The sequence below is a fragment of the Protopterus annectens genome, chromosome 1.part1 (assembly GCF_019279795.1).
Source record: "Protopterus annectens isolate FY-2018-M chromosome 1.part1, PAN1.0, whole genome shotgun sequence".
Classification (NCBI taxonomy): domain Eukaryota; kingdom Metazoa; phylum Chordata; order Ceratodontiformes; family Protopteridae; genus Protopterus; species Protopterus annectens.
Window position 1 is genome coordinate 1013154176 of NC_056726.1, and position 22812 is coordinate 1013176987.

The 22812-nt window shown below is 41.2% G+C and overlaps 1 protein-coding gene across 2 annotated transcripts in view; it reads left to right on the forward strand.

The window, feature by feature from the left end:
- Window positions 1-380: 380 nt before the first annotated feature.
- The window catches only part of LOC122808740 (brain-specific angiogenesis inhibitor 1-associated protein 2-like), a 1062100-nt gene continuing 1039668 nt past the window's right edge, over window positions 381-22812 (forward strand). The window contains exons 1-2 of one of the 2 annotated variants that reach the window (XM_044079751.1): window positions 381-523; window positions 10376-11615. In XM_044079751.1, coding sequence (XP_043935686.1) covers window positions 11568-11615 — 48 coding nt within the window. In that variant the 5' untranslated portion in view covers window positions 381-523; window positions 10376-11567. The remainder of the gene's footprint in view (window positions 524-10375; window positions 11616-22812) is intronic. The other variant, XM_044079760.1, reaches the window with a different exon arrangement.

Here is a 22812-nt window from a genome sequence, read left to right on the forward strand (position 1 = left end):
CATTAGAACTGCATGTAGCTTTACTCAGTATGAATAGTACAATATTGTCTGTTAATAATGCTTCTTTATGCTGTGGTTTATAACTGTTGCCTTTTGTATGCTGATAAGAAACAATTCAATAATTCACTTGATGAGATTGCTAAGACTTTTACATACAAAGGCATTCACCACTGATCTTTTTAGAACTTACTATGGCAATCATCTGTTACAGACATACTTAACTGTTTTATGTTTTAACCAGTAGATGCAACAGGACACTGACCAAACATTTTGTTTTGATCTGAAAATCTGTGAAAGTTAATCATGAGTGTAGGCATTTAAAACTAAAATCAGCAGGAATAAGGAGAAATGGCATGCCTTACGTTGTAGTAAGTGTTTCTACGTGTCCCATCTTTTTGCTGGCCAATGATGAGTTAATTTTCTGTGGCAACCTCTAGCAGTTGGGGGAGGTGTGTTTCTGGCAGTCAGGGTCTCTCCAGAAGCAGTTTCCTGTATTTCTCAGTGCTGAGAAGAGTTACTGAGGGTAAGTTTTCATAATGTGATACTTTTACTAAATTGTTTTCTAGCTCAGCAATAATTGATACAGACAGTCAAAAATTAGTGCAGAATGGAGGTTAGAGTTGTTAATTTGCTGTTAAGTTTAAGTCACCACTGTCTGATACTGACTTATTGTCTGCTATGAGAACAGCGTAACCCATGCTCTTTTGGAGAGGATGCTTGTCCTATCACATAGTTGATTAACTGCTTTTACAGATCTGTGTGCGGAGTTGGAGACATCTTAACACTAACTATTTGGCTGTGTCTGAGAGTCAATGAGACTTTTCTGTGTAGGGCATCTTAGGATGTTGACTAGAAAGGTCCGATTTTTATTCAAGAAAGTTAGTTTTCCTACTACTGAAAATCCATAATTAGTGTACCGTTTTTGATTATAAAGTTTAATCAGAACTTTTCATTTGGTAAATGTGTCAAAATACATCTGTTTCATTTTACTGTATGTATGCGGTATCTCAAGCAAGCTGTCAATGTAAGAATAATGCTCTTTCCAGTTATTTTATATGATCTCAGTTAAGTCACAAAAATATCCACTAGGAACTTGCTGTGCTCCTACCTGTAGCAGAATACTCTTTCCTCATTATCCCAGAAATGGTATTTCTAGGGCAGTGAGTAGACTGTACAGTTAAATGATTCATAATGTTTAGATGGGGAGCTTAGAGCTAAAGGGGAAAATCAGTTGTTTATTCAAATGTATTTTACCAGATGAGCTCCATAAACATTAATATGTCTTCTTTATATTTGCTATCAGAGGAAGTAATGAGTGCAAAAAAAAGAAAAAAATGGAAACGAAGTAGAAACATTTTAATTTGTCAAAGTAACACAACATATAATGTGCTACGGTACTATCACTAGGAGTATAGGCAATTAAAACAGGTGTAGACAACTGAGGAAGGACAGTGGAAGTATTGCCTCTCACAGAGAGTAGTAGCAGCATTGCTTTTGTCAGATAACATTACAGACTCAAGATGTTTAAAATGTATGTATTTTAGATGGCTATTTCAAGGCAAATAAGGTGAGTTTTTACTCATAAAATAAAGGCTACAGTATGTGTCAGTGTTTCTGCCTTTCTGTATGTATCTTAACAGTTCTTTATAAACATGTTAACGCCTATATCCTCCTCTGTATTCACTGATTATACTTTCCTTCCTGTTGAAGCCCTGAACAATGGGAGAAGTCCAACCCTGAAAGCACCAGTTCTTTATTTCTAAATCCAGGTTAGCTTTAGTTCAGTTAGTGATTGTATTGCCTGTGAGAAAAGCTGTTTTATATCTGGAGCCATTGAGAATTATCAGGGTGTGATTCTCAAGGCCTGCTGTCATACAGCTGTTGAAACCTTGTGGAATTAAGATACAGATTACTTGGGCCACATTGCAGGGAGTGAGGCAGGATATCAGTGTAGATAATATTGTTAGGCTTACATGGTTTGTGCATGGTAAAGTTGAAATGAGCAATGCTTTATTTCTGAGCCTTTTGGAGTTAAAAGGGCGTAAGGCTGTTTTGTCTCAGCTTTGTGGCGCATGTAAATCTACTGCACACCTTAAATTCCACTGTAGAATATGAGGGGAGCAGTGCTTCTTGCAACAATCACAGGGAATTAGCCTGATGGAAAGTCTGTTAGCTGAGCTTTATTTCTGGAGGCATGGGAGTAAAAAGTAAGGACACTGCTTTTTTCCTGCAGTCTTAGGGACGTGGCCAAGGAGCCAGCTTTGTAAGTAGAGTAACCACTGATCTGACCTTTAGAGATGTAATAGACTGTAATCTTCTCTTACTGCCACTCTCTTCTGGGTTAGATGGGGGGTACACTGGCCAGGGTCTTGGAGTATTGCTGCTGCATTGTTAGCCCGGAGGAAAGGCGGTGGCACACAGCACTGCTATATTTTTCTTGTGCCTTAAGAAACTGTATTGCAGGTTACTGGCCAGGTACCCGCCTATAGACTAGCCATGTTGTTTTCCTATTGTGTGACAAAAGAACTGAGTATATTGTGTCAGACAGTATTAAAAGCTTGGCTGAAGTTTCAGCCTGTAATGGTATCTAGCAGTGCAAGCCTAGACTTTGTCAACAATGGGGAGTATGTTGTGTCAGACAGTATTAAAAGCTTGGCTAAAGTTTCAGCCTGTAATGGTATCTAGCAGTGCAAGCCTAGACTTTGTCAACAATGGGGAATTCAGTCATAGGCATTACTAAAAAGTACAAAAAGCAGATAAAAGATGAGTTTTTGCTTGTCGATGTGTAGCTGCTGCTTCTGTTCTTTTTTCTAGTACTAAAACATAGGCAGCATAGGGTCTACAGCTACTAACACGTTTGGAGTATGAGCTCCCCCAGTATAAACCACTTACAGTTCTGGCTCCAGCAGTAATAACCGCTGGAGGCACAGGTTTTAACTGTACAAAAGGGCTCAGGTTGCATGTTCAGACTCAGGCAGTAGTAACAGATAGGGGTGCAACCCTAAGGAGTACTAAAAACTGAAGTAAGGCTAGAGGTTTATGCAGAGAGGTTTATGCATAGTACTAACAGCAGACTGTGAATTCAAATGCTAGTAACAGATGGGAATGCAACCTGAAATACTAAGAGCTGTGAGTCGTGGCTCTGATAGTATGCAGGTCATACAGTACTAAACACTGGGGGGGTGCAGTCTGTGAAATTGTAAGCAAATGTCAATGCAGACTTGGGCAATACAACTACTGAGGTTGCATGCTTAGACAGTACTAAGATCTTCGACTGCATGCTTTAAGAGAACTGAGATATTGGTATGCTGGCTTAGATATTACTAAAAGCAGAGGGGGGTCAGACAGTACTAATGGCTGGGCATGCAGTCTCAGAGAATATTAACAGCAGTGGGTGCAGTAGTGATAGGTGTGGATGCAGTCTGAGAGAGTGAGAGTGTAACAGCTGGAGTTATAGGCCTCACCAGTCCAAACAAATGGAAATATATTCTTCGGCAGTATGGACAGCTGGGAATGTATTCTCAGGCAGTACAAACAGCTGGGAGTGTATTCTCAGGCAGTACGAACAGCTGGGAGTGTATTCTCAGGCAGTACGAAAATCTGGGAGTGTATTCTCAGGCAGTATGAACATCTGGGAGTGTATTCTCAGGCAGTATGAACAGCTGGGAGTGTATTCTCAGGCAGTGCAAAAAGCTGGGAGTATATTCTCAGACAGTATGAACAGCTGGGAGTGTATTCTCAAGCAGTGCAAACTGCTGGGAATGTATTCTCAAGCAGTACGAACTGCTGGGAGTATATTCTCAGGCAGTATGAACTGCTGGGAGTATATTCTCAGGCAGTACGAACTGCTGGGAGTGTATTCTCAGGCAGTACGAACTGCTGGGAGTGTATTCTCAGGCAGTACGAACTGCTGGGAGTGTATTCTCAGGCAGTACGAACTGCTGGGAGTGTATTCTCAGGGAGTACGAACTGCTGGGAGTGTATTCTCAGGGAGTACGAACTGCTGGGAGTGTATTCTCAGGGAGTACGAACTGCTGGGAGTGTATTCTCAGGGAGTACGAACAGCTGGGAGTGTATTCTCAGGGAGTACGAACAGCTGGGAGTGTATTCTCAGGGAGTACAAAAAGCTGGGAGTGTATTCTCAGAGTATAAACAGCTGGGAGTGTATTTTCAGGCAGTATGAACAGCTGGGAGTGTATTTTCAGGCAGTATGAGCAGCTGGGAGTGTATTCTCAGGCAGTATGAACAGCTGGGAGTGTATTCTTATGCAGTGCAAACAGGTAGTAGTACTTTCCCAGACAATGCTAGTATCTGACAGTACATTCTTGGGTCTAACTGCTAGGTGCGCAGTCTCAGACATTGCTAATAAATGGAACTACAGTGTACTTCTCAACCTCCTAGTGCAAAAAATCTGGACAAAGCCTGACAGAGTGTGGGGACAAAGGCCCACAAAATAGGTACAGATTTTAATCATTGCTCTTATAAACTTAGAAAGTTGCCAGAATAATAGGATTTGTGTTAGCATGCATTTTTATGAAGGATATGAAGTCTGAAACTCAAAAGTATATCATTATTTAGTGACTTCAGTCCTTAGATTATCCCAGTGATTTGCCAGAAAGTCATTAATTTTAGGAGGAACAGAGCAAAAATATGAGGCAAAAAAATCTGAACAGTCTGCAAAAATCTGTACAGTTGTGAGGTATGAGCTGCAGACTTAGTACAAACAGATGGGGATGTAGGCTCAAAGAGTAGTAACACATGGGGGGGTGAAGCTTCTAACAATGGTAATAACTAGGGGTGCAGTCAGGTGGTAGAAATGCACGGTTATGCAGTGTCAAAAAGGGCTAATACGTGTGGGGGTATGGCTCAGACAGTGCTGTCAGGTAAGGGATGTGGTTCAGATAGTGCTATCAAGTGAGGGCTGTGGCTCAGATAGTCCTATCAAGTGAGGGGTGGGCTTAGACAGTGCTGTCAAATGAGGGCTGTGGCTCAGATAGTCTTATCAAGTGAGGGGTGGGCTTAGACAGTGCTGTCAAATGAGGGGTGTGGCTTAGACAGTAGTCACAATTGGGGGTATGGCTGAGACAGTAGTGAATGATGAGGGGTTTGAATCAGGCAGTGATAACAGCACTTCTGTCCTGTAGTCAGGAAATGAACTGGATACATGCTTTAAACATGCAACTGCCTTTCTCAGGGTGTGGGGTATAGGGTGAGTCACAGGGTGTGAGAGCACTGCTGTCTTCTTATTATTGGTGCGTTGAAAATATGTGAGATGTAAGATCCACAGATATTGTGGCATGCTAGAAAAAGAGGGGTGAAGAGTTTGTAAAAAACAATTGCTCTCTAGAGCCCAAGAAAAATTCTGTGTATCCACACCTGCAGAAATGAATTGATGGAGAGGAAAATAACAGTCTTCCATGGCCCAAGGGTACTTCAGCTTTCATCTGTGGATTACGTGGAACTGTTTATCACTTACTACCTTCTCACGTGACTCTTTGCAGTGGTACAGTGGAATTTTGTAATTACTTCAGCCATCTTGAAGGCCCTTATGATATGCAGTGATACAGGATCCATAGTACAACTGTACATTATATTTTCTTTTGACGTGTACGTCCAGCTGGACAAAATCCAGTTTCAAATGAGACCCAGTAAAAAAAGAAACCTACATAAGCATAGTGCTTCATAACAGTGACATCATGAAACTGCAGTGAACAGCAGGCACAAAAAGTGTAATGAATACAGGTAGTATTTTGGCTAAATTACAATGAACATTTCTGAAGTACTTGTTAAGATAGTGATATTTATAATTATTTGTTTATTTGTATTTGATAACGACAAAAGCCTGAGTTTGCGGAATCCATTCTGTGTGAAGCTTCACTTTACAGTGACAAGAAAGTTAAGTCTGACTTTTTAATGGTTTGTGGATTTTAGCTAAATGAAGTGGTTGAGACCTAAGGCTTCTTTCTGTCTGGGGATTAAATGTAAGTAGCTCCAACGCCTTTTAGTAGGAGGGATGGATTAAAGTATAGCACAGATTCTTTGCCCTGCAATACCAAAAATAAAATGATCAATTTCATCTTTATTTTAAGAAGGTACACTAAGAATGAAGGTCAGCAGGACTAAGGCAGAATGTATGTGTGACTGAGAGGGAGGACAGAGGAGTGGTGAGCATGCAGGGAGTAGAGGTGGCGAAGGTGGATGAGTTTAAGTACTTGGGATGGACTAAGACAGAATGTATGTGTGTGAATGAGAGGGAGGACAGAGGAATGGTGAGGATGCAAGGAGTAGAGGTGGGGAAGGCGGATGAGTTTAAATACTTGGGATCAATAGATCAGAGTAATGGTGAGTGTGGAAGAGAGGTGAAGAAGAGAGTACAGGCAGGGTGGAGTGGGTGGAGAAGAGTGTCAGGAGTGATTTGTGACAGACGAGTACCAGTAAGAGTGAAAGGGAAGGTCTACAAGAGGGTAGTTAGACCAGCTATGTTATATGGGTTGGAGACAGTGGCATTGACAAAAAGGCAGGAGTTTGAACTGAATGTGGCAGAGCTGAAGATGTTAAGATTTGCACTGGGTGTGACGAGGATGGACAGGATTAGGAATAAGCATATTAGAGGGTCAGCCCAGGTTGGAAGGTTTGGAGACAAAGCCAGAGAGGCAAGATTACGTTGGTTTGGACATGTGCTGAGGAGGGATGCAGAGTATATTGGGAAAAAGATGCTGAGGATGAATCTGCCAGGTAACAGGAAAAGAGGAAGGCCTAAGATGAGGTTTATGGATGTGGTGAGAGAGGATATGCAGGTGGTTGGTGTGACAGAGCAAGATACAGAGGACAGGAAGAAATGGAAACAGTTGATCTGCTGTGGCGACCCCTAACGGGAGCAGCCGACAGAAGAAGAAGATTTTAACAAGGTACACTAGTAATACACAGTTAAAGGGATGAAATCGGATGCTTGGATGGATAACTGGGGTGTAACTTTCTGGTTTATGGTGCTTTAACATGCTTGAAACAGACAGGTAAATAATGGTGTCCTATACTGATACTGACTGGGTGCTGTTTCTTGTATGCATATGGCATAGGTGTTGGATATGTGCCCTATTTAATGCCTAATTTACTGTAGGTGTTGTAGACATTCTTTACTGCATGGCATAGAAGTCATAGGAATGACACTTGGTAATGAAAGTGGCTGGAATATGTAGCAAGTGTAATTATTTTTTGCATGGGTTAAGGTTGTGTTTCACGAGTGAATACTTTTGATGCTTAAGGGTGTAACTAATATGCTGTATGGCCTTTCTTTTATGCATGAGACACGTGGTATGAATGATACCTACAGTAGGTATCCACTGTGCTTCCTTGTTTTGATGTTTGTGTAGGTAGTTGGTATCCTGCCTTTTGTTTGGAGCAGACATGGGGTTTCTGTTTACTGGGCATGGATTTAGGTAGGATATGGCACCCCATAGTTTAATGCTTATGAAATTAAAAAAGGACATAAAGAATATAGAATCAACTACAGTTATAGTAAAATGTATGATTTGTTCGATAGTTAATAGAGCTATATCTTACACATCCTTGTTGAGTGAATCAAAAGACATGTATACAGTCTGAGATTTGATTTGTGACCACGTATAGCCAGTGTGTGCTACCCTCGCCTGATAGAGTTAACGGTGAACAAGACTTTTCCTGAGAATAATCTGTATCCTAGAATCATCATCATCTCCTTTCGGCTTATTCTGGTTAGGGTTCACCATAGCAGAACAACGGTCCGCAGAATGATTGGCAGTGGAGTTTTACAGTGTTGAGTTGCCAGCCCAGTGCCCAACCTTCCATAGAAGGCACACACATGCACACACTCACACCTAAGGCCAGTTGAGAGTGTCCAATCCACCTACAGCATGTATCCTAGAATAGTGGAAGATATTCTTTTTGCTTGGGTACCAGAATAAAAGTCATCTGCCTTGTGCCACTGGATCTGTGATAAGTGAGAAGTTGCCCACCCCTCATGTGTTTGTGTGGGTGCATGTAAGCATGCACCTCCCCTGCTTGTGAGGGTTTGGCTAGACCCATATGTACATTTCTGCTTGTGTATGACACAGGATAGAGAATATGCATTATTAAGTTACCTCCCCCTCAGTCAGGTAGGTACAAGAGCCCTTTGCCACTTTAGTCAAGTCTAGAGTAGAATGTGCACAACAGTTTGTGTTTGGGAAACATTATAGTTATGATTTCAGTTTTTATATATCTGTGTATTAGCATGAATGAATGAGTGAAACTGAAGTGCGTACATAACTGTTTGGGGAGAACAATCTGAGAAGTGGCACATATTTCAGCAAAGAAGAATTCACTACCAGGATTTATCTTTTTACTGTTAAGAAAGGGGGATGACTTATGAAGGCCCTTTTTTCTGCTGCAGCTTAGTGTCACTAACACAAAGAACAGGAGATTTTATATTCAGATTTTCTGTAACAATTCCATAAGTACTAACTGTGCATCATTTCTCCTCCGACTGTCAGTGTATGTTAGTTCAAGCCATCAATAACGTCAACAAATTGTCATTACAAGCTGATACAGGACAGTAAGTTGTATGCAAGTTGCGTTTTATCAATTTTTAAATCATCCAGTGTATCACTAGGCATTTCCTCTACTTTGAAACTTTCAGACGTAATAATTTACTACTATTACAAGGTACACACTGTGTATTCTGTTGAGATTAAATAACTGACTCAGCCCTGGATCTTATAGCAGCATGTTTTATATTGCTTAATAGAAGGTTTCAAGACACCTTAGCTCATTTTTCATCACACGGTAATCATACTGAATTTGAGTGACTCATAACCCTGCTGTACAAGCACTTTCTGTCAGACCTTATGCTCAGACATGCTGCTGAGTTTCCAAAGAAGCCACGTCTTAGGCATTTATTGAGATCATCTCTAGATTACTATGTATTTTTATGTTCTTGCAGTCCATTTCTGCCCTTTTGCTTATATCTAGCTGCTTCTCTTAGCTTGTGTTGACGTTACTTTTCGGCATCCACCTTCTTCTCTACTTGTGTAGCCAAGGACAGTTTTAACGCTGCATGCTGTTCTACTGTTTAACCTCTTGATGTATTTGTAAAACATTTGTTACTCTGGAGAGCTCTGAACATTTGTAGAAGCCAGGCACTGATTAGCAGTGCAACGAGTTTAGCTGGTCGTGGAAGTGAGCAAATTACTTGCGTTCATTTCTACAGGAGAAGATGTCAGATGCTGTCCACAGGCAGCAGAGAATTGGACAACTGATGTGATACAAAGAGAATGACATTTCTAACAGTCCCTGTGGAATAGTCAGGACCAGAGGCGTGATAAAAACTTTCATATCCCTGAAAGGAATATTCTCTTTATTAAAAAAGGTTTACAGAGTGTGGTCTGTCAAATATAAGTGGGGATGAAAGAGATGCCCTTAAGGATAGTTTTACTAATTCATAGTACTTGAAAATGTTACTTCTTTTGCACTGCCTACCCTTATAATCATAAAATGTGAGTGTTTTTAAAACTGTAAGTTTGTACACATATCGCTTAAGTATATTCTCGAGTAATAGTCCAATGAAAAATCTACTTTTCATTTTTTTACATTGCAATGGTTATTACCTTATGTTTGCATGCTTGTCAGGGTCGTATTTATTGTATTCAGTGATGTATATCACTTATGTTTACAGATAACAGGGAAGTACCTACAAATGGTTAGTTATGGTCAGTGTGTAGTACCCTGGTACACAAATATAAAATAAAGAGCGAATTGTGCATAAAAATATTGTAGCACTGATGGAATTCTTTTTCTCTGGGCATCAAGTGAAAGGGAGTGTGCCCAGTGGGACTTTTCTGGTTAACAACTGCAATTAATGAGCGAATAAATGTGATAGCTCAAAGAATTAAGTAAACATGTGAGACAGCGGGGTAAGCCTCTGTGTTTAATGGTGCTGGGACCATTCTAAATTATGTTAAATACAGATATGCTTGGCTTGTAATTGTAACTTGGGAGCAGTAGTCGGTAAATAAAGAAAGGAGTCAAAGAACATTTTCTTAAAAGGCTACAGACAAGAAAGACACATGTAGGACAGAGAACTTTTTTGTCAAGTTTTTGTGCCGTATACATGAATACAATGTGTTTTGTAATGTAAACCAGAAAAAAATTTCCAAATAGTTTTGGTTCCTGTACATTACATACTAGGCTAAATATTAGCAGCAGAAAGGTCCTTGTCACTGGTACAAGTTGGAGAATTTGTTGTCTTTTTTCAGATTAATACCATATCAATAATATGCTATGATATGGGCATATGTTCACTTTTGCATATGTTATGGTAAAGAAGGAAGCCTACTTAATCATTGTTATTCTGTTTCCACAGGTTACATAACAGAGCTCTTTGATATTTAATCCAGTATAGGCCTGACTGCAGACTTATGTGAAGATCTGATGAATTTGTGATGCTAATGTGTCTTCCAAAGCCATAACTGGCAAAGGTATAAAGCTGATTTTATCACACGTGGCTCTGCATAATCCTTAAATGTAATCAAAAGTAAATGTATTTGAGGAGTGGACCATTCGCATGTAATCTGGTCTGTAATGACTACAGCTAATTGAAACATCTGCACTGGGGCACCTAGCGGGATATATATTTCTTTCAGAGTTGAAGATGAGGCAATGTGTGACTTATGCTTGGCTTCAACTATCTCTTGACTGTAGTATGAACTCAGCAACTTCAGTCAAAATATGAAGCAGCTGTTTGTGAGGGAAACAGAAGAGTTGACCTTTTTATCTATATTTTAGCTACAGTCAATGGCGTTTTATCTATGTCTTGATTGTAACTGTCCGACAACTGGTAGTGGTTATACTCGATTAAGGCTTCAGATGGCAAAAAGCCATGATTATTCACACTGTAAATGTACTGTAATTTGTTGAAAATACACACTTTTTTTTTTTTTAGTCACTGTATCACATATGGATTGCACAGCAATCATGTTCGAACTGGGAACATCTAGGGCAATCACAATTCAGTAAGACTGTAATTAGAAGATGATTGAAAACTAACTCAACTGCCTAGGATTTATATTTAGCAGGATAAAGTCTATCGTATCTCAATTACATACAATAGAAAAAAATAAAAAGTGTTCGCACTGAATTTGCAATGAGATTTGGAACAATCAAGATTCTTCACACCACCAATGGATTATAACTGCCACATAATTTAAATATTGCACCACGGTAGATTACAAGGAAACTGGAATAGTGAAATCTGATCTGGATATAGTGTTTGGAAATATTTTCTAAGAAGTATTAAGTACCAAGATTATTCATATCACATCTGGCTTGTAGTCATCAAAAGTTTGGGGTGTTTAATTGAATTCATTTAGTGCATTTGAATTTAAACGGCTGCAGATTCCTTTTGAGAGATTTCACTGGATCTAAATTACAATTGAGATGACTTTGGAGTGTTTGCAGTAGATCTATACTAAAATTGGAAACGGCTGGTATAAACGACAGCACAGCAGATTTGAAAGCCATAGGAAAAAAGTAACCGTTTTTGGATAAACCTAAGAATGTCTCGCTCAGACGAGGTAAACAGACTGGCAGAGAGTGTATATAAGGTAAGTTAAACTTGTAAAAGTGAAATGACTGAAAGGGATTTAAGGGATATTTTGTTTATACATAAGATTAATCCTTTGGGTCTGTTTTTAAATTGTAGTGGAAATGTACAGTGTGCTTGTCTAAAAGGTCTGTTTTATCAGGCAGATCAAACACAAAATTATTGTTAAGCTGATAAAATTATAGTGTGTGTATTATGGATGGCCAAAATGCATCTGGATAAATGACTTGCAGCTGAAAGTCTTAATGTGACCCAAGTGTGAAACCATACAAGAGTGCAATAAACATATTAGTTGTTGGAAAGGAAATACTTTTCTAGTGACAAAATTCATTTATGGAAAGTAATATGGCAATGAAAATCAGAATGGAATGCACTGCTGCTTTTCATAGAAGCAATGTGTTTCATGAAGAAGTAAAATCTGCTCATTTGAACACTGATGACAACATAACGGTGTGTTCTTTATTCTCCGTAATTATTTGGATGGGATAGGTGGGACTTTCCTCATTAAACAGCAACTGATTTCTAGTTAGCATGGTCATTTAATTTAGTTGCTGTGTGTGTGTGTGTGTGTGTGTGTGTGTGTGTGTGTGTGTTTAAATAATTACAGACAGATGCTATTGATTTTAGTGAATGAGCTATGTGAGTGACAAAAATGTGGACTGTCATGCTGGCTGTCTCAAAACAGTTCATTCAAAGAAAAAGGTTAACAGGAAAGTGAACTTTTCTGTTATAGGATACTTTATGTATTGTGATTGTGGCGTGGAAGTTGCTTGTTCATACTGAAAAACGCTCATCGACACAAACCAGTACCTTCAGGTTACATTTATGTGGAATGTCGTCACAGGTTTGTAGATTGGCTAACAAGGAAAGGTGGCTTAGAAGCTAGATAGCCATGAAAGCAGATAATGACCGGGTCACAGTGTTGTATCAAAGGGTCAGACTGACATTGAAAAGAAGAACAAAAAAAAAGCCAAAAAATTGGCTTAATTTCTGGTGTCATTCAAAGGGGATCCAGTCTGCCTGGGATGACATGCTTGACAAGCCATGCTGCTTCGCAAGGGACGGCTTGCACCTGTCACCCCTAGGATTCCGGATATTGGCTAAGGCTCTTGCCACCCCCATAGTGCCTTTTTTAGGCAAGGCTCAAATTCTAAACCTACCACCCTAGAAAACAAAAATGGGAAGAAACTAAGGGTAATGCTGCTCAATGCCAGAGGTCTAAATCTCAAAATGCACTCACTCGAGGCCCTTCTCAGTATGGAGAACATCGATGTCTGTGCTGTGACTGAAACCTGGTTCAAGGCTCCTGAGAGCACCCCGGCACTATCAGGTTTTACCTCATATCATGCGTTCCAGCCCCAAAACCCGGACCACACCACAAAAGGAGGGGGTGTATCCATATTCATCAAGGATACCCACACCTCCAGGTTGATGGCAAAGCATCGGAAACCATCCAGGTGCAATTAACCATAGACAAAACTGCTCTACAATTTGTAGCATGCTACAGGCCACCCTCTCAAACTCAGGAACCCCACACAGCCTTCCTGAAGACACTGGAGGGTATAAATGTATCTCCAAACACCATTATATTGGGTGACTTCAACTACCCAAATATAGACTGGGAACATTACTCAAGCCCTAACTTTCTAGCCCAAAGGTTCCTGGAGTTCATAAATTCAAATGCCATGGAACAACTAGTCACCGTTCCCACAAGAGGAGAAAATATACTAGATCTCATCATCACAAACATGGGGACAAAATGCTCCACACGAGTATATCCCTCATTGGTGAGATCAGATCACAAACTTATCTCACTGGAAATCCACATCCCGCCCCCACCCCAAACAAAAAAGACCGCAGTGAAGAACTTCTCTAAAGCAAACTTCACACTGCTCAAGACTGGTGTGGTATCCTTCAAGGCCCCCGAGCCAGTGGAAACCACAACCCAAGCTGCGGAAGCCCTTACAAATGCCTTCTACGAACACCTCCAGGACTGCATGGATTAGGCAATCCCTAATAAAACCAAGACTCTTTCCACCAAGGGCAAATGTCCAGTCTGGTGGAACCCAGCCATAAACAAACTTTACAATAAGAGGAGAAAGCTGTTACATGATAGAGCAAAATCCATAAAAGAGAAGACACCCTTGATCATTATTAGTAAAAAAATATGAGCACTCATAAAATCATCCAAGGCCAACTTTGAGAGAAAAATTGCAATAGATTCAAAAGACAATCATAAGGCCTTCTTCAGCTATGTTAGAAACCTGGGTGGAAACTCCCAGATATGAATTAGTCCAAAATGATACAAAAATCACTGAACCCACAGACATTGCCAACATACTGGCAGACAGGTTCAGTGCAAACCCAAAGGAGAGATAACTATCCCAGCAGAGTGTAGCCTCCCAGACATCTCAAATGCGCAGGTGAAAGCTGCTCTCTCTAAAGTTAAAAACACAGCATCAATGGGACCGGATGGTGTCCCCGGCTGTGTGCTACACGAACTCAACGAGGAACTAAACCCGCATATAAGGCAGCTGTTTAATCTTAGCCTTAGCCTTAGCCACAGGATATGTGCCCAAGGAGTGGCGTACGGCAACTGTGGTCCCACTCCACAAAGGCGGTACCTCTACGGACCCTGCTTAACAAGCCTGGTCTGCAAAGCTATGGAGAGGATCATAATGGAACTCATAAACAAAGACATAGGGGACTTGCAAACATTGGACCCGACCCAGTTTGGCTTTGTCAAGGGCAGATCATGCCTTTTGAACTTGGTCGACTTCTTCGAAACAGTCACCAAGGCCATTGATGAGGGAAAGGCAGTCCATACAGCCTACCTTGACCTTGCAACAGCACAATACCCCACTCGGGTATTATAGAGAAACTTACCAGCTTAAATGTAAACCCATATGTCACAAGATGGGTTGCAAACTGACTAAAGGACATAACCCACAGGGTTAGAGTTCCTGGTGCCATGTCAGACTCCAAGCCGGTCACAAGTGGTGTCCCACAGGGCTCAGTCCTTGGCCCCGTGTTCTTCGGCATCTACTTCTCAGAAGTACAGGCAAACATAGGAGGACTATGGCTGACAAAGTTTGCAGATGACTGCAAACTGGGCGCCATAGTGGAAAGTACATCGGACACGGATATCCTTCAGAGGGGTCTCACGGAAACTGATAACTGGTGCCAGAGCCATGGCCTGAAGTTAAATGCCAAAAAGTGTATAGTCATACCCTTCGGGAAAAACAAGGTAACCCCAAGCTACCATATAGGTGGCAATCCATTAAGCACAGAAGAGGTTATCAGGGACCTGGGGACCCAGGTTGACAGTGGCCTTTCTTTTGACACTCACATTGCTAAAGTGGTTAGAAAGACCTTCTACATTGCCCACCTGATCATGAAGGGATTCACATCCAGATCAAGTGAGGTCATTGTTCCCCTGTACTCTTCACTTATCAGACCAATGATTGAGTACAATGCCCCATTCAGGATGTATCTCACCCGACACCTGCAGCAATTGGAGAGACCCCAAAAGTTCCTCACCAAAAGGATAAAGGGACTCCAAAATCTGTCATATGCTGCCAGACTGAAGAAACTCCAGCTCTATTCAGTCGCATACCGCCTGCTCAGAGGTGACCTGTGTCTGACATACAAGGCCATGTCCAACCCGGAATTAATGGACATGCTCCAAATCTACCAGATCCACTAGAGCAAGCGATTTAAACCTTAGCACGGATATAAATAGGACATGCTGGAGGGATAGATTTGTCACCCAGAGACTCCCTATGCTGTGGAATAAAATCCCAGTCCATGTGAGGCAGAGCACCTCGCTGGCTCTGTTCAAGAGAAATCTTGACCGGTGGATGGGAGATCGAATCATCTCTGTGTCACTGCTGGACAGAGGCACAACAAACTAATGGGCACAGTATTTTTAACATAAGGTGGCGTTATAAATGCCTTAGGGCAGATAGCCTAGTATAAACCTATGAACCTATGAACCTATTAGCTGAGTTGAATATATGCCAAATCAGGCGTGAAAGGAGAAAGGCAAGCAACACATCCAAAGAGTTGCAATGTTAATGAGAGTAACAATAAATAAGTAATATTGATTTATGTGTTTTTCTCAAACAAGTGAAAAGAGTGATGGTTCTTGGTGTGGATGGATGAAGTCTTTGTTCCATATGACTTTGGTTTGGTTAATGGGTGTCGCACTTGAGGAGGACCTGGCTGAGGATGGATGGGGGTGTGCAGCCATTGGTGGGGTGGCTCATCTGTATGAGTTGTAGAAGTGGTCTGTGCAGCCTACGGCAAGAGCTCCACCTTTGAGAAAACACCAGCGAGCACATGCTCATGGGGAAAAAATACCAGCGAGCACAAGCTCATCGGAAAAAAACACCAGCGAGCACAAGCTCGCTAAGGAGCATGCATGCAATCTAGCTGGACGGTCTTAGGTGTGCAGAAGCATAAACTTGTGTGTGTGTGTATATGTATGTATGTATGTATGTATATATGTATGTGTTTGTATATATATATATATATATATATATATATATATATATATATTTATATAAAATTTAACCAGGTCCAGCACATTGGGCATTACATATACTTGTATGTATAATTAAACAGGGTCCAGCACAATGGGCATTACATATACTCGTATATATAATTAAACTGGATCCAGCATAGTGGGCATTACACTAAACTTTCCAGACAATTGGTGGACATGTTGGCGCATATGAAAAATATACTAACCATACCTCTGAACTGTACAGATTTTCGCAGAATGTCCAGATTTCTTCCCCATATTTTTGGCACATTTTTCTATAAAATTGTGGTTTTCTGCAAATTACTGGCAAATTATTAAAGACTGAAGTTAGAAAATTAATGACTGACATTTGAGTTTCAGACTTCATACCATTCAAAAAAATCATGCTAATGCAAAACCTGTTATTCTATCAACTTTCCAAGTTTGTAAGAACAATATTTAAAAATTGTCCCTGTTTTTGGGCCTTTGTCCCACTTATATTTAAGGATTTGTCCAGATTTCTTGCTTTAAGAGGTTTAGAGGTATGATACTAACCACTTGCTGCATGGCAGCCATGATCCCAAGCTCTTGACTATATGTTGTTTTGTGTTATGTGACTTCAGGAATAGGACAGAATAACTGAGCCAGTAGAGTGCAGAGGCATTGATATGCTACTACATTTGTACTGTGGTAGGCCCCCTACCTGTTCTACTGTATGCAGTTATGAGAGTTAAACAAAGAAGCAAAATAAAATAAAAATAAAAAAAAAAAACAAGTAAATCAAAAACATGCCTTTGATTGCATGTAGACGTATTTGTGTGGACTTTGTCTGCAGGATTTGTTTTTCTGAACATGGATAAAGTTTAAGGAAGAGTTCCTTTCATTGTTCCTTTATAGTAGTCTAACGTGTATGTCATACTATAGCACAAGTGCTGAATTGCTGAATGGACTTTAACCAATAATGTACATTGTGTATATATCAGTTGTATAATTTATAGCACATACAATCAGATTATGCTAATATGATTTCCCTTCCTGCTCTTATCTCAAAGTATGCTAATGTCTTTTCTGTACAATTGTGCCAGTGTGATTTATGTTAATGTGATTTCATTTTTAGTACTTCCCAGATTTGACTGTGTAACTTATTCCTGTCTCCCACGTGACCATCTAATTCACTATATCCTTTCTGGACATTTTATCATTTTACATTACACCATGGGGGTTGTACTCTATTTCTAGGTAGAATTTGCCTTTTCAGAGCCTTCTTCCTTTCCAGACAGCAGTGGAAACATAAGAATTGTGAAAGTGGAAAGCCATCATCTATAGCTGGTTCTGTTATTCTTGCTGGTCTAATTTCAACCCCCCTGTCATTTGCCAGGTGTACTACAGCCCCGCTTGTCAGGCCCAAGCAACAAGAATGAACATTCCCAGTCGCCCTTCGCTATAACTAGTATGTATGCTATCTTGAAAGCCTCACTCTGCCCAGACAGTCACTAGTTAGCGTTCAAGCCTCAGGGTGAGTCAGGATTTCAGTGACTACTCATTCCTGTCCCTTCCCTTCCTGGCTGGTTCCTTCCACATCCTGGCACTTACCACTTGAATGCAGATGTTCTAAAGCATAGTCAGGGAGTTATCCATCTGTGCCACTGGGCGTGACTGTTTCATACTTGTAATCTCATTAATCCAAACATGTCCAAAGCACCTTCACTTATACTTTCTTGAATATAATGACCCCCATGTAACAGATTCCTTTTTGATTATTGAGTAAGTTGTGTAGCTGTGCAAAACAGGACTTTATATTTTGTCCTGTCCTCATGCTCCTCACTTTAAAAGTGTCCATTCTTTATTCTTCAGACTCCATGACTTTAAATACCTGAGTATCTTTTTGAAAGTGTTAATTCATTAAGTCATAATAACTGGGTGAATGGTAGTACATAAGAAAGCAGCAGAACTGTGGTCACCCTATTGACTGCACCCCATTTTACCTGAACCAAAAATGCAACAGATTAACACAAATATAACAACCAAAGGTTTGGTGAACTTGATCTTAGATGTAGTACTTTATATTTGTCCCAGAATAAAAATGATGCTACCTGATTTTCTGCCTGGTGTTCTGGTTTTTATTGCATGAGTCTGGTAGATAATAATTAAACTAAGTTACTCAACTTCTGGAAGTTGAAAATTCACCTGTGTGTGCTGCTTTCTGTAGTTTTCAGTTCTCAAAAGTGTTTTGTGAAATTTGAGTAATCTTTTTGAAAAAAAGTCTGTGTCAGTGTGAGTTTTATATATCTATGTACTGTAGATATCTAAATGTAGCTATATTAGATATAGATTATACATGTATATTTATAGCCACGCACACACTATATAACTTCTGTATCTCCATATATGTGTATGTGTCCATTTTATATATATATATATATATATATATATATATGTGTGTGTGTGTGTGTGTGTGTGTGTGTGTGTGTGTGTGTGTGTGTGTGTGTGTGTGTGTGTGTATATATATATGTTCATAGGTAGGTACTAGGCTATCGGCCCAAGGGCCTACGTAAGCCTAGCCAACAAGGTTCCCTGGCTTATGCCACCCAAGAAAGTTATTTTCCTGTGCCACTGTCGAGCAGAGACACAGAAGTGATCCCCAGGGTGTATTTCCTATTTCCCATCCATACATCAAGATTTTTCTTGAAGAGTGCTAATGAAGAACTTTGCCTGACATAGATGGGTAGCCTGTTCCAGAGTATGGGAAGTCTCTGATATAGGAATCTATCTCGCCAGCATGTCCTGTTTATTGTGGTGACAAGGTTTAGGTTCCTAGAGCGTGTAGCTCGGAGGGATTGGGATTTCTTTAGGTGTAGCATGTCCAACAGCTCTGGGTTTGACATAGCTTTATATGTTAGGCAGAGATCACCTCTGAGTAGGCGATATGCTATGGAGTAAAGCTGGAGTTTTTTGAGGCGGTCAGTGTAGGGCATTTGTTTGAATCCAGTAATCCTCTTTGTGAGGTACTTCTGTGACCTTTCCAGCTGCTGCAGATGTCTTGTGAGGTACATTCCAAAAGGGGCGTTGTACTCTATAGTGGGTCTAATGAGTGTCGAGTAGAGGGGAACGATGACCTCTTTTTTCCTGGATGAGAACCCTTTTATGATGAGGTGTGCCACATAGAAGGACTTCCTGACTGTTGTGGAGATGTGACTATCAAAGGAGAGACTACTGTCCACCTGGGTCCCAAGGTCTCTTATCACACATTCGGTGTTAAGTAGATTGCTGCCTATGTGGTAGTTCATGGGTACAGAGTTTTTACCAAAGGGGATGACACTGCACTTTTTGGCATTGAGCTTGAGGCCATGGCTCTGACACCAGGCATCTGTGTCAGAGAAGCCCTTCTGTAGGATGTTCACATCATTTGGGGACTTGACTATGGCTCCTAGTTTGCAGTCATCTGCGAACTTCGTTAACCAGAGGCCTTCTGTGTTAGCCTGTACTTCAGAGAAGTAGATACCAAACAGGAGCGGTCCCAGGACGAAACCCTGTGGTACTCCACTTGTCACTGGTTTGAGGTCAGATTTGGTGTCTGCAACTTTTACAGTGTGGGTTCTGTCAGTGAGCCAGTTGGCAACCCATCTTGTGACGTAGGGATTTATGCCTAGTTTATTGAGTTTAGCTATAATTCCAGAATGGGGGATGGTGTCTAAAAAGCCTTGGCGAGATCAAGATAGGCTGTGTGAACCACCTTACCCTCATCTACGGCTTTGGTGACTGCCTCAAAGAAGTCGATCAGTAGGAGGCATGATCTGCCTTTCACAAACCCGAACTGGGTGGGATCCAGAGTTTGGAGTTTACCAATGTCTTTGTTTATGAGTTTCATGGTGATACATTCCATGGCTTTGCAGACCAGGCTCATCAGGCTAATAGGTCTATAGTTCCCGGGATCAGTGGTGGCTCCCCCTTTGTGGAGTGGGATAACTGTTGCTGTGCGCCATTCAGTGGGCACAAAGCCTGATGCAAGGCTATTATTGAACATGGTGCTTAAGTGGGGAGCCAGTTCATTCTGAAGTTCATGTAAAATGCAGCCTGGGATGTTGTCCGGTCCCATGGATGCTGTGTTTTTGGCTTTAGAGAGTGCAGCTTTCACCTGCGTAGTTGTGATTACAGGGACTCTGCATTCTTCCTGTATAGCTATGGGTCCTTTAGGAGGTGAGGGAGGGGGTAAAGTTAGCACTGAACCTATCTGCCAGGATGTTGGCAATATGAGTTGGTTCTGTAATTTTTGTGCCTTTGTGCTGTAACTCAGAGCAGATCTGGGTGTTGCCATTGAGATTCTTGACATAGCTATAGAATGCTTTGTGGTTGTCCTTGGAATTAGTGGAGATTTTATTTTCGTAGCTAGCTTTGGAAGATCTTATAAGGGATCTCAGCTTCTTACTGAGGCTGACCAGGGAGCTCCTTCACTCATGGGATTTTACTCTCTTTTGCAACAGTTTCTTCCTTCTGTTGTAGAGTTAGTTTATCGCAGGGGACCACCAGATTGGCTTCCTTTTTTTTTGGTGGATAGCGTCTTGGTTCTGTTTGGGATAGCACGATCCATGCACTCATGTAGGTGCTTATAGAGTGCATTTGTGTAGGATTCAGCAGTCGTAACTGTATTGTCCATCTCCATGGGTGTCATGAAGTTCACTATTTCTGTCTTAAGAAGCATGAAGTTGGCTTTGGAGAAATGTCTTACTGTGGTTTCCTTAATGGGAGGTGGGATGTTGATATCAAGAGTGATAAGCTTATGGTTGGATTGACCCAACGAGGAGTTGACTTCAGGTGTGGAACACCGGTCACTCATGTTGGTAATGACTAGGTCTAGGATATTGTTGCCCCTGGTGGGGGTGTGAATAAGTTGATCTAGGGCATTGGAGTTTATGAATTCCAGAAAGCATTGCGCTAAGGAGTTGGTACATGAGTAGTTTTCCCAGTTAATGGTGGGGTAGTTGAAGTCGCCCATTATTAGGGTGTTTGGTTGAACCCTAATATTTTCCAGTACATCAAGAAAAGAGGAGTGGGAATCCTGGGGCATGGTAGGGGATCTGTAGCAAGCTACAATTTGGATTGCAGTTTTGCCAAGAGTTAGTTGCACTTGGATAACCTCGGATGCATTATGCTGAGCAACTAGCCTGGAGGTGTGGATATCCTTAATGAATATGGACACACCCCCACCTTTGGTGTTTCGGTCCAGGTTACATGGCCGAAAAGTGTGGTATGAGTTATAGCCTGGTAGTGCAGGTGTGCTCTCTGGACCCTTGAACCAGGTCTCAGTCACTGCACACAGATATCGATGTTCTCCATTTTAAGGAGTGCCTCGAGTGAGTGCATTTTGAAATTTAGACTTTTAGCATAGCATTGAGTAGCATTACCCTCAGTTTTTGCTTGCCTGTTCCTGTTATGGTGGTAAATTTGTTACTTGAACCCTGCCTAAAAAAGGCACTATAGGGGCAGCAAGAGCCTTAGCCAGTATCCGGAATCTCAGGGACGACAGGTGCAGGCCATCTGTGGCATAGCATTGTGGTCTGTCGACCATGTCGTCAGAAGCAGACAGATACTGGATCCCTTAGAATGACACCAGAAGCTTAGCCAATTGTTGAAGTCAATCATTTTGTCCTTGTACTGCGGTATCATTCTGGGCGATGGCAGAATGCTACTCAGAGCTAGGGTCATACCTGACTGGGCTACAAGATCGCAGAGCTCTTCCATGTCTCTTTTCATGTAGTCCAGGGAGGTACGTCTCAGGTCATTCACACCAACATGGACAATGACAGAGTTATATTTGTACTTGTTGTGGAGTGACCTGAGTGCGTGGGTTATGTGGCGGATCCTGGCCCCCGACAGGCAGCTGACAGTAACCTTCTCCTTGTTTAGTCTAGGGAGTGGGACATCAGTGTGCCTGACTATAGAGTCACCTATGACTATTGTGTTGGGTATGTTGTTTTGCCTTATTGGCTGTGTTTGAGTGGAACATGGAGTCTGTGGGCTATGTGTCATTTGGGTTGTGTTGGGGAATGGAGGTTGCTTGTGTTAATGCTTTGGAGGTCTCTGTTGCTTAGGCAGATTATTATTGAGAGCCTCTGCGAATGTTTTTGAGTTTCTATGTGTGGATGTAGTGAGACTATGTGATGAGTGTGGTGTGGTGCAAATGTTTACCTTCTCCTCATGACTGTCAGGTTCAGTCTTGGTTGGGGAGAGCTTTACCTCCAGTTTGGCTAGATAAGTGCATCTCTCACAGGTTGTAGTGTTGGGTGGTAGGAGGAGAGGGATGTCTGTGTACATGAGGCAATTTCTACATTGCCTCAGGATGCCCAGATTCATCAGATAGACAGGGGAGAACACTGGGAGCTGACCCTTGGACATGCCCGAATAAAAAAACTATTTTCCTCTAGATAAGTGAGGAAAGTGAGTACAAGAGCTGTTTTTCTCAACGCCAGTGAGAAAAGTAAGTACAAAAACTGTTTTCCTCTAGGTAATGAGGAAGACTGAGTGCTATAGTAATTAGAAGCTTATTTATTAGTGCTTACAAGTTCTGAACAAGTGCTGGGTATGAATAAGCAAATTTAAGTGCTAAAACTAAGAATCTGTATCTGCACCAGACGAGTTACAGGACAGAAACAAGTGCAAATGCAGGGTTTCAAAC